Source organism: Molossus molossus, unplaced genomic scaffold (genome assembly GCF_014108415.1).
Source record: "Molossus molossus isolate mMolMol1 unplaced genomic scaffold, mMolMol1.p scaffold_m16_p_5, whole genome shotgun sequence".
NCBI classification, from domain to species: Eukaryota; Metazoa; Chordata; class Mammalia; order Chiroptera; family Molossidae; genus Molossus; species Molossus molossus.
Window position 1 is genome coordinate 51,261,876 of NW_023425388.1, and position 11,952 is coordinate 51,273,827.

Consider the following 11,952-nt stretch of genomic DNA (forward strand, 5'->3'; position numbering starts at 1 on the left):
CATGTTGTTTCAAAGGATAAGAGATCTTTCTTTCTTACAGCTGCATAGTACTCCATTGTGTATATGTACCACTGCTTTTTTATCCATTCGTCTACTGATGGACACTTGGGCTGTTTCCAGATCTTAGCTATTGTAAATAGTGCTGCTACAAACATGGGGGTACATATATTCTTTCTGATCGGTGTTTCAGGCTTCTTAGGGTAAAGTCCTAGAAGTGGGATCACTGGGTCAAATGGAAGTTCAATTTTTAATTTTTTGAGGTAACACCATATTGTTTTCCAGAGTGGCTGCACCAGTCTGCATTCCCACCAGCAGTGTACTAGAGTCCCCTTTTCTCCACACCCTCACCAACACTTGTTGTTTGATGATTTGTTGATGGCGGCCATTCTGACAGGTGTGAGGTGATACCTCATTGTTGTTTTAATTTGCATCTCTCTGATGATTAGTGATGTTGAGCATTTCTTCATATGTCTCTTGGCCATTTGTATGTCCTGTTTGGAGAGGTGTCTATTCAGCTCCTCTGCCCATTTTTTCTTAATTTTTTTTTTTTTAATCCTCACCCGAGGACATTTTTCGATATTTTGTTCAGATAGAATGGGAGGGAGAGAGAGGAAGAGAGAGAGAGAGAGAAACATCGACGTGAAAGGGACACATCGAGTGGCTGCCACCCGCACGACCTGACCAGGGCCAGGGACAAACTGCAGCCGAAGTACATGCCCTTAGCGGGAACCGAACCCGGGTCTCTGTAGACCGCAGGCCAACCCTCTAACCACTGAGCCAAACCGGCCAGTCCTCTGCCCATTTTTTAATTGGGTTTTTTGTCTTCCTTTTGTTGAGTTGTATGAGTACTCTATATATTTTGGAAATTAACCCCTTAACTGATATATCATTGGCAATGATGTTCTCCCATACAGTGGGTTGCCTTTCCATTTTGATGATTGTTTCTTTTGCTGTGCAGATGCTTTTTAGTTTGATGTAGTCCCATGTGTTCATTTTTTTCTTTGTTTCTGTTGCCTTAGGTGATATATCAGTGAAAAATATGCTGCGTATGATGTCTGAAATTTTGTTGCCTCCATTTCCTTCTAGAATTTTTATGGATTCACAGGTTACACTGAAGTCTTTTATCCATTTTGAGTTTATTTTTGTGTATGGTGTAAGTTGATGGTTTAGTTTCATTTTTTTGCATGTATCTAATTTTCCCAACACCGTTTATTAAAGAGGCTGTCTTTACTCCACTATATGCTCTTGCCACCTTTGTCAAATATTAATTAGGCATATTGCCTTGGGTCCATTTCTGGGTTCTCTATTTTGTTCCACTGGTCTATATGCCTGTTCTTGTGCCAGTACCAGGCTGTTTTGATTACAGTAGCTTTGCAGTAAAACCTGATATCTAGTATTGTGATCCCACCTACTTTGTTCTTCTTTTTCAAGATTGCTCTGGCTATTCGGGGTCTTTTTTGGTTCCATATGAACTTTTGAAGTATTTGTTCTAGTTCTGTGAAATATGTCGTTGGTATTTTGATGGGGATTGCATTGAATCTATAGATTGCTTTGGGTAATATGGACCTTTTAATGATGTTAATTCTTCCAATCCATGAACAAGGTATGTGCTTCCACTTTTTTTATATCTTCCTCTATTTCTTTATTCAATGTCCTGTAGTTTTCTGCAAATAGGTCCTTTACTTCTTTGGTTAAGTTTATTCCTAGGTATCTTAATTTTTTTGCCGCAATGGTAAATGGGATTGTTTTTTCAGTTTCTCTTTCTGTGAGTTCATCATTGGTGTATAAGAATGCCATTGAGCCCTGACCGGTTTGGCTCAGTGGTTAGAGCGTCGGCCTGCGGTCCTGAGAGACCCGGGTTCAGTTCCCGCTAAGGGCGCGTACCTCGGTTGCAGTTTGTCCCCGGCCCTGGTTGGTTGTGTGGGTGGCAGCCACTCAATGTGTTCCTTTCGCATCAATGTTTCTCTCTCTCTCTCTGTTCCTCTCTCTCCCTCCCACTCTACCTGAACAAAAAATGGAAAAATGTCTTTGGGTGAAGATAAAAAAAAAAAAAAATGCCATCGATTTCTTGACGTTAATTTTGTATCCTGCTACTTTGCCAAATTTATTTATTAAGTCTAGTAGATTTTTGATGGAGTCTTTAGGGTTTTCTATGTATAATATCATGTCATCTGCAAATAATGACAGTTTCACTTCCTCCTTTCCAATTTGGATCCCTTTTATTTTTTCTTCCTGTCTCACTGCTGTGGCTAAGACTTCCAGTACAATGTTAAATAAAAGTGGTGATAGTCGCCCTGGCCAGTTTGGCTCAGCGGTTAGAGCGTCGGCCTGCGGTCCGGAGAGACCCGGGTTCGGTTCCCGCTAAGGGCACGTACTTCGGTTGCAGTTTGTCCCCGGCCCTGGTTGGTTGTGCGGGTGGCAGCCACTCGATGTGTCCCTTCACGTCGATGTTTCTTACTCTCTCTCCCTTCCTCTCTCTCCCTCCCACTCTATCTGTACAAAAAATGGAAAAATATCCTCGGGTGAGGATTAAAAAAAAAAAAAAAAAAAAAAAAAGTGGTGAAAGTGGACATTCCTGTCTTGTTCCTGTTCTTAATGTTTTTAGTTTCTGCCCATTGAGTAATTTTTTTGATGTATTGCTGGATACAATTTGCTAGTATTTTGTTCAGGATTTTGGCATCTATGTTCATCAGGGATATTGGCCTGTAGTTTTCTTTTTTTGTAGTGTCTTTTTCTGGTTTGGGAATTAGAATTATGCTGGCCTCATAAAATGAGTTTGGAAGTTTTCTTTCTTCTTGAATTTTTTGAAATAGTTTGAGGAGAATGGATGTTAGTTCTTTTTTGAAAGTTCGGTAAAACTCCCCCATGAAGCCATCTGGGCCTGTGCTATTGTTTGCCGGGAGAGTCTTGATTACTTCTTCAATTTCCTTAGTTGTTATTGGTCTGTTCAAGTTTTCTATCTCTTCTGAGTCCACTTTTAGGAGACTGTGTGTTTCTAGAAATTTGTCCATTTTGCTTAGATTGTCAAATTTGTTGCCATATAATTGTTCATAGTAGCTATTAATGATCTTTTGTATTTCTGTGGTGGTGTTTGTTACTTCTCCTCTTTCATTTCTGATTTTGTGCATTTGGGATCTCTCTCATTGTTTCTTGGTGAGTCTAGCTAAGGGTCCATCAATCTTGTTTATCTTTTCGAAAAACCAGCTCTTTGTTTCATTGATCCTTTGAATTGTTTTTTTAGTCTCTATGTCATTTATTTCTGCTCTGATCTTTACTATTTCCTTCCTTCTACTTGCTCTGGGGTTTTCTTTTTGTTTGCTTTCTAATTCTTTACGTTGTGAGGTTAGACAGTCAATTAGAAATGTTTCTTGTTTCTTGAGATAGGCCTGTAGTTCTATGGACTTCCCTCTCAGAACTGCTTTTGCTACATCCCATAGATTTTGTGTTGTGTGTTCATTTTCATTGGTTTCCAGGAAGTTTTTAATTTGATCTCCTCAGTAACCCATTCATTGTTTAATAATATGCTATTTAGCCTTCATGTGTTCAGATGTCTTTGCATGTTTTTGTTGCAATTGATTTCTAGTTTCATGCCATTGTGATATGAGAAGATGCTTGATATGATTTCAATCTTCTTGAACCTGTGGAGATTTAGTTTGTGTCTTATGATGTGGTCTATCTTTGAGAATGTCCCATGTGCACTTGAGAAGAATGTGAATTCTGTAGTTTTGGGGTGTAATTCTCTGTAGATATCTATTAAATCCATTTGGTCTAGTGCTTCATTTAGAGTCTCTGTTTCCTTGCTAATTTTTTGTCTATAGGATCTATCCAGTGGTGTCAATGGGGTGTTGAAGTCCCCTGCTATGATTGTACTGCTGTCTATATCTCCTTGGAAGTCCTCCAGAAGATTTTTAATATATTTTGGTGCTCCTATATTGGGTGCATATATGTTTAGCAAGGTTATATCTTCCTGTTGGATAGATCCTTTCAATATTATGTAGTGGCCTTCTTTGTCTCTAGTTATGGTCTTCATTTTGAAATCTATTTTACGAGATATGAGTATTGCTACCCCAGCTTCTTTTTTGCTTTCTGTTTGCTTGGAAAATTTTTTTCCATCCCTTCACTTTCAACCTATGTGAGTCTTTTGTTGTGAGGTGGGTCTCTTGCAAACAACATATAGATGAGTTGTGCTTTCTTATCCAATCAGCTACTCTGTGTCTTTTTATCGGAGCATTCAGTCCATTTACATTTAAGATGATTATTGATATGTACTTATTTATTGCCATTTTTTTTTAGTTTGGTTATATTTTTCTTCCTATTTCTTCTACTAATTACAGTAGTCCTTTTAACTTTTCTTGCAGTGCTGGTTTGGTGCTAATTCTCTTAGCCTTTTTTTTGTCTGGGAAGCTCTTTATTTAACCTTCTATTTTGAATGATAGTCTTGCTGGGAGAATAGTCTTGGATACAGATCCTTGTTCTTCATGACCTTGATTATTTCATGCCATTCCCTTCTGGCCTATAGTGTTTCTTGTGATAAGTCAGCTGAGAGCCTTATGGGGTTTTCTTTGTAGGTAACCTGTTGCTTATCTCTTGCTGCTTTTAGGATTCTCTCTTTGCCTTTAATTTTTGGCATTTTAATTACTATGTGTCTTGGTGTGGACCTATTTGGGTTCTTCTTACTTGGGGCTCTCTGTGCTTCTTGAACTTGAATGCTTTCTTCCTTCACCAAATTAGGGAAGTTTTCTGCCACTATTTTTTAAAATATATTCTCTAACCCTTGCTCATTTTCTTCTTCTTCGGGGACTCCTATGATGCAAATATTATTACGTTTTCAGTTGTCCCACAGTTCTCTTAAGCTGTCTTCCTGTTTTTTAATCAATTTTCCTTTTGGTTTTCTAATTGGTTGATTTTTTTCTACCCTGTATTCTAACTCACTGATCCGGTCCTCAGCTTCCTCTACTCTGCTCTTTAGAACTTCCAATGTGTTCTTTATTTCTGATAAGTCTCTCTTGATCTCTTCCTGGTGGTTTTTAATTTCCAGTTGGTTTATTTTCAGCATCTCTATGTCCTTACTCATGCTGTTGAGCTTCCTCAAGATCATGGCTCTGAATTCTAGCTCTGTTAACTTGCCTAACTGCTCCACATTGATATCATCTTCGGTGGAGGTCTCTTGTTCTTTTATTTGGCTTCTGTTTCTGTTTCACCATTTTGGCTATCCCAGTGGGCTTTGGAGCCTGCCAAGTTTTCCCTGTGGGTGTTGGTGTTCTGCTGTTTATGGCTCCCTCTCCTGGGTTTAGATGAGCAAGGGAGGACCCACGTTAAACACCACTGTCAAGTCTTACTTTCCTGGTTAAAGTTGCTCTCCCTGGAATGGTACTGTTATCCTCTAGCTTTTTGCCTAGAGGCTGTCAATAGCAGTTACTTGAAGAGTTTTGGGTTCTTAGTTGATTGAAAAACTCCCTCAGGTGCTCAGTGTAAAGGGATTTCGGGAGGGTGAGGTAGATGCTGGTATTAGTAAGCCTCAATTTGCATTTCAATGGCCCACAGAGTGGGTTTGAATCTTTGAGGGAGGGGCTGCTGCCTCTCCAGAGCCCTTGGAAGGAGCAAGATGGCCACCGTCCTGCGTGGCTGCAACTCAGCAAAAGCTCTGAGCGCCCTCCAAATCCCAAGTGTCCCCACACACTTCCAGTCCAGTCTGCCCTCCCTCTGCCAGAGCCCAAGGTGTGTGGCTGTGGCTATTTTAGCCTCTGTCCCGGCTCTGCGCTTTGGAGCCGCCTGGGAGTGTAACCTGAGGGCACCGTTCACAGCTAAGGCCGCTGCCGAGCTGCCGACCGTGGGCTTCCAGCCCACCTCTTGCGCCTTTGCAATCTTACCAGGATCGAGTCAGTGTCCCTGGTTATATGGTCCTTGCAAGCTGCTTTTCTGTTGCTTTTTCTTGTCGATTTGTCTTTATTTTAATTGTAATTCCAGTTTGGTCCTGGGAAACGGTCTGTGTAGCTTCAGTTCACTCTGCCGCCATTTTGGAATCCTCTCCTCCATTGATTTTTTTTAGAGAGAGTGGAAGGAAGGGAGGGAGAGTGAGAGAGAGAGAGAAACACATCAAGTGGTTGCCTCCCACACAACCCCAACCAGGCTTCAAGGATCAAACCCAAAATCCAGGTATGTGCCCTGGACCAGAATCAAACCTATGACCCTTTAGTCCCCAGGAAGATGCTCTAACCACTGAGCAAATGGGCCAGGCAAATTTCCTTATTCTTTTTTTTTTTATCCTCACCCGAGGACATTTTTCCATTTTTCTTCAGATAGAGTGGGAGGGAGAGAGAGGAAGAGAGGGAGAGAGAAACATCAATGTGAAAGGGACACATCGAGTGGCTGCCTCCTGCACAACCCCAACTGGGGCCAGGGACAAACTGCAACTGAGGTACGTGCCCTTAGCGGGAACCGAACCCAGGTCTCTCTGGACCATGGGCCAACGCTCTAACTGCTGAACCAAACCGGCCAGGGCAAATTCCCTTATTCTTGATGCAGGAATCCAACTGGTGACTTCTTGTTGCAGGACTACTCTGCTACTCTAATACTCTACTACTCCACCATATATTGAATCTCAGAGGTTTGCTGAGGAAAGAACCACTCATTCTCATGTATGACTATCTAGTCTTCTTAGTATTTACAATTCTCTGTAAATTAACTAATCAACTCCAGTGTGTGTGTGTGTGTGTGTATGATAAGGAACAATAGGTAATGCTGTGAATTGAGGGGAACTGACATTCCTTCATCTGCCAAATCAATCTAAAATATGATAAGAATCTCAAATTTACTTATAAAAGATGAATCTCTACTGATTTTTGCATTTGAAAAGAACAATTTGGCCTGGCCAGTGTGGTTCAGTGGATTGAGCATCCTCCCGTGCACCAAAAAGTCACCAGTTGGATTCTGGGTCAGGGATGTTTCTGTCTCACATAGATGTTTCTTTCTCTCTCTCCCTCTCTAAATCACAATAAAACATTACCAAAAAAAAAAGAAAACAAAATTGCTAGAGATTGACATTGTTTCTTAATATGAAAAAATTGAAAGGCAAACTAGAAAATCCAAATAATTTTCCTAATCATGTAATTTAACCCACATAATTTCTATAATGGTACTCACTCAGTATTTTTCTGATTCAAGACTTGGCAGGACAATAAGGCATTCTTAAAGAAAATATTTAAGTTTTTCTTTCTTCTCTTCTTAGACTCTATTACAACTTGAGTGCTTGAATGACTAATGAATTTTGCAGCTATTGAACAATAAAACTCAGAAAAGTATAAAAATAAAAATCATAGCCCGCTTTTCCCTTTCCATGTAGAAAAGGAAATGAGACCAACCAAGAGCCAAATATTTTACACATGCTTACAAACTAAAAGTTTAGTTGTCAAACATTTGTACTTTCTTTTTGTATAACTCTCATTTGGTCAGTGTATAATTAAAATTTTTATATTCTCCCCTAAGATCCCTTAGAGCAAAAACATATTTATTATACAATATTAATTAAGCTTCTACTTTGTGCTAATTAATTTTCCAGGTGGTATCTGGAGTAAAATATGTTATTGAGTTCACTGCCAGGGAAACCACGTGTTCCAAGGAAACTAATAAAGAGTTGACCAAAAATTGCGAGGCCAATAAACTTGGAGTGAGTAGTCATACAGCTTTCTACCTATTCCCTAGAAATCTACTTGATATATTATGCTTGTTTAAGTATTTCATGAATAACACGGTTCTCTCTTTGCTTTTTGTTTTTATGGATAGGAAATTCTAAGATGCACTGCTAATGTTTACATAGTACCTTGGGAGAATAAAGTGTACCCTACTGTCAACTGTCAACCAGTAGCAATGGTATGAATCTAATTAGTCAGCTTGGGTAAATTTTGCTCATTCTGAAAAGTCCTATTTGGGGGTTGAAAATGAACCATTATTTAAATAAATTGGGAGGTTATCTTTTTTAAAATGGGGAAAATTCTCACATGTCTGTGCTGGTATCTCTTTTTTATGCCTAGAAAGGAAAACAGCAGTCCTCTTAATCACTTCTCACACATTGTCAGCATCCCATCCTTATGTAGGCTCTGAGTGAAGTGCAGACCCTGCTGTGCAGAGCTAACACTAGCTCTGCATCTTCAAGGTGTGTCTGAGATGCTTCTTTGGCATCTGCTTACATCCAAGGAACTTGGGAGAAATGCAGATCTCAGACCCCACTCCACATCTACTGAATCCAAATCTGCATTTTTACATGATCCCCAGGGGATCCATATCCATGTTCAAGTGTGAGAAGCATTAGTTTGTATCATCTTTTCTAATTCTTAAGAGAAGCTTGGGAGGTAAGTAATACTTTTCCCATTGTCAAGGATGAGACACTAAACATTACAAAGATGTTGAGATCCTGGAGTGAATAATAACATTATCAAGTGCTTCCTCTGTCCCAGCCATTGTGCTGAGGACTTCACACATGTTTTTCTCCTGACAACTCTATGAGGCAGGTGCTTTTGTTATTCTTATTTTAGAGATGAGAAAAGTGAAGCTAGTGGTGCTTGGATTCAAGTGTAGGTCAAATCAGAGCCCTCCACATTCACTTGACACTGACAACTAGGGTGTGGCTTGTTTGCACCACTGAATACTGCCTCCAGTCATCATTGTTCTCACCAGTAGTGAAAGTGTAGGTAGAAATAATCCAAACCTTCAATGCAAGTTGCCTCTTCTCCCTTTTTTTTCTGATTTAGGTTTTTGCCCTGTTAGGTATGTATGTAGCCTAACACAAACATTATACAAAGGCTGTGTTTCAAGTTTATGAATATTTCCTAAAGTGTTTCAGTATGACAAGTAATTGTGGATATATGCTTCATATTTATTTAGTCCATAAAGCCATTTAGGGCCTTTTAGAATAAAAGTAGTATTTGAACTAATAGACATAGTATAAATTAATAAGTAATATGCCATAGTTTTATATAATCATAGGCTTAGAAGATACCCTATAGATTATGTAGTCTAACCTCCCAATTTTTCCAGATGAAGAACTCTCAGTTTAGAGGAGGAGTAACATTAAGAATGATAGTCAATATCCACCAATTATAAAATCAATCAAAAAAGAAAAAGATATTCATTCTCATCATTTCTGTAATATTAATATAGTATTTAAAATCTGGCAAAGACTTGCTCCATTGTAAACCAAGATAGCATTGCCAGGTCTCAGTCCCTTCTTTCTTCATTAATAGTGTGGTCTTCACAGTAATGCATTCATCTTAATATTTCCTGTTTAGACCTCATTGATGAAAAGACCTCCAGGTTTTTCACCTTTCCGATCAGTACCAGTGGAGGAAACAAAAGGAGGAACAACTGTAAGTCCACCCCACACTTCCATGGCTCCTGTACAAGATGAAGAGCAGGATTCAGAAAAAGAACAAGGACTCACTCACGAACATGGCTGGGACCATGAGAAGCAAATAAGACATGGCCTTGACCATGGCCATAAACATGAGCATGACCAAGGCCATGAGCACCAAAATGGACATGGTCTTGGCCATGGACATCAACGGGAACTTAACTATGATTTGGAACACCAAGGGAGGCATGGACTTGGCCATGGACATCAAAGGGAACATGGCCTAGCCCATAGACATAAACATAAGCATGGTCATGGCCATGGACAACATAAAAATAAAAGAAAAAAGAATGGAAAGCACAATGATTGGAGAAAAAAGCATGGGGCAAGTTCTTCTGAAGATAGTACTACATCTGCACAAACACAGGAGAAGACAGAAGGGCCAACATCCCTCCCTTTCCTAGCCCAGCCAGGTGTAGCAGTTACCTTTCCTGACTTTCAGGACTTAGATCTCATTGCAGCTGCGATGACTAATATACCACCAGCTCCCACAGAGAATGATGATGCTTGGATCCCTGAAATCCAGATAGAGCCAAATAACCTTTCATTTAAACCGATACCTGATTTTTCTGAAACAACTTCCCCCAAATGTCCTGGACGTCCCTGGAAGCCAATTAATGGAATGAATCCAACTGTGGAAATGAAAGAATTTCATGATTTCGATCTCTCTGATGCTTTGTATTAACATATGCAGCTATGGGTGTCTCGTTAACACTTCATCATCCCCTTTTCCCATTGTCCAAATACTCTGATATAACGCACCAAAAACCATGACGCTTCAGAACAGCCTAGAGAGAAGTGGTGAGACTCCCGATGGGGACACCGTCAATTTCTGTGGACAACATAAAACTGTGTGCAGAATTCCAAATCCTTTCTGCGTCTTCCTCACAAGTTTTTTTAACTAGCACAGAAAGTGGACAAATAAATATGCCTTGTGGCCTACTGCAATTTGCTTTTCTAATAACAAATGTGTATCTAAGAACGGATATCATCGATTTTCATACAAAGATTCTTGACATTCTGAATACACTGTGGCATCTGTTCCCCAAACACATGTGAAAATAAGGAAAGTCAACAGACTGAATGCTGAACTTCTTAATGGGGGAAAATTAATAATGATAACCATCAAGGTCAAAGAGGGACCACAAGAAAGACAGACTGGCTATAGGGAGGACAGGGGGAAGTAAACTAATTGACTTTCTGTTTCCAAAATGGGCTGTTTTATCATATAGTTACTCCCACTTGACAAAGCTATTCTGATAATCCTCTTTCTGAGTTAGAGTTTTTCTCATAAGTTAGTAATTTCTGTTTACTCATTAACTACTCTTTGCAACAAGGCTTTAAAATACGAGTTTTCTGTGTGTTTATTTGTTGCTGAGGCTAGAATGAGTAATCCTTAATTTTCAGCTGCTCTGAGTTGAATGATAACAATGGAAAGTAGAAGCAGTAATATAGAGGCAGGCCTGTGAAGGAAATCTTTTTTTTTTTTTTTTATAATTGACGAGGGAATATCATGAGCTGTGATGCAAAATGTGTTCAAACGTTTTATGAGGAAATGCCTCTCTGGCCACACTATCATCGCATCATCTTTTTGCTACAACATTGAAGAGCACTGGTTTTTGCAGAAAAGAATAATGTGATTGTCCTTAATTGCTTCTCATGTGAGGGAGGCACATGTTTCATAATCCTGGCTGTGTTTGTCTAGGGAAATAAGATAGGGCTTTAAACAGCTACAGCTATCTGTGGATGCATGTGTCACTGCTACTTTGCCATGGGGTGCATTTGAGCCTCTGAGTTTTTATTTCATGACAAATATTATCTGTACTTTTTAATAAAGAACCAATGATATCAGGAAAAAGTCTCATCTTGTCAACTGGTTGCTTCACTCTCTTCTTACCGCATGATAACATCAGATTAACGGAATTTTACTGTACTTACAGAAGCAGCTAAGACCCTGTGAGTACAAGGGCCGACCTCAGAAAGCAGGGGCAGAGCCAACCCCTGAGAGTGAGAGGTCTCTTGACCAGTAGACTGAATCTCCACGTCCGGCACAATAGCCCCAACCTGTCAGCAACCCTGAGTGGAAGGACAAGAAGACGGGACAGATATAAATAGAGAAGAATGCCATTTTGTCACTGTTTCTGGATGAAATAAAGTTTGATCTTAATGTCCTCACCCTTGGTTAATTCACAGTAGTCTGCTTTCTGCCACACCCATCCTGCAGCAGAGTCAGGTTGACCAGAGAACATGCTCTGCCATGGACACTCATGGTGCGACTCTGGAGCACTCTTGCTAACCAAGGCGGGAATCCTGAAGTGGGGCTTCCCTCCCACCAGGACTTCATCATGGGCTCTAAATCAAGAGTCTGTGGGTCATGTTTCCACCAGCAATTTAATAAATTTATCTTCCTTTCTCCCTCCTTCTCCTGATTCCCAGCCCCGAGAGATTTGACTTGTTCTATTACTTTTTTATGATCTAGAGAATTAGCAAAAACACAACAAGAAACTTCATTGTTAATATGATAGCTACCATCTTCATTAGCGAAA

General features: G+C 39.8%; 1 protein-coding gene across 1 annotated transcript in view; it reads left to right on the forward strand.

Moving 5' to 3' along the window:
• The window catches only part of KNG1 (kininogen 1), a 34,202-nt gene extending 22,766 nt beyond the window's left edge, over window positions 1-11,436 (forward strand). The window contains exons 8-11 of the mRNA XM_036242499.1: window positions 7,559-7,666; window positions 7,783-7,869; window positions 9,285-9,362; window positions 11,347-11,436. Coding sequence (XP_036098392.1) covers window positions 7,559-7,666; window positions 7,783-7,869; window positions 9,285-9,362; window positions 11,347-11,436 — 363 coding nt within the window. The remainder of the gene's footprint in view (window positions 1-7,558; window positions 7,667-7,782; window positions 7,870-9,284; window positions 9,363-11,346) is intronic.
• Window positions 11,437-11,952: the final 516 nt, after the last annotated feature.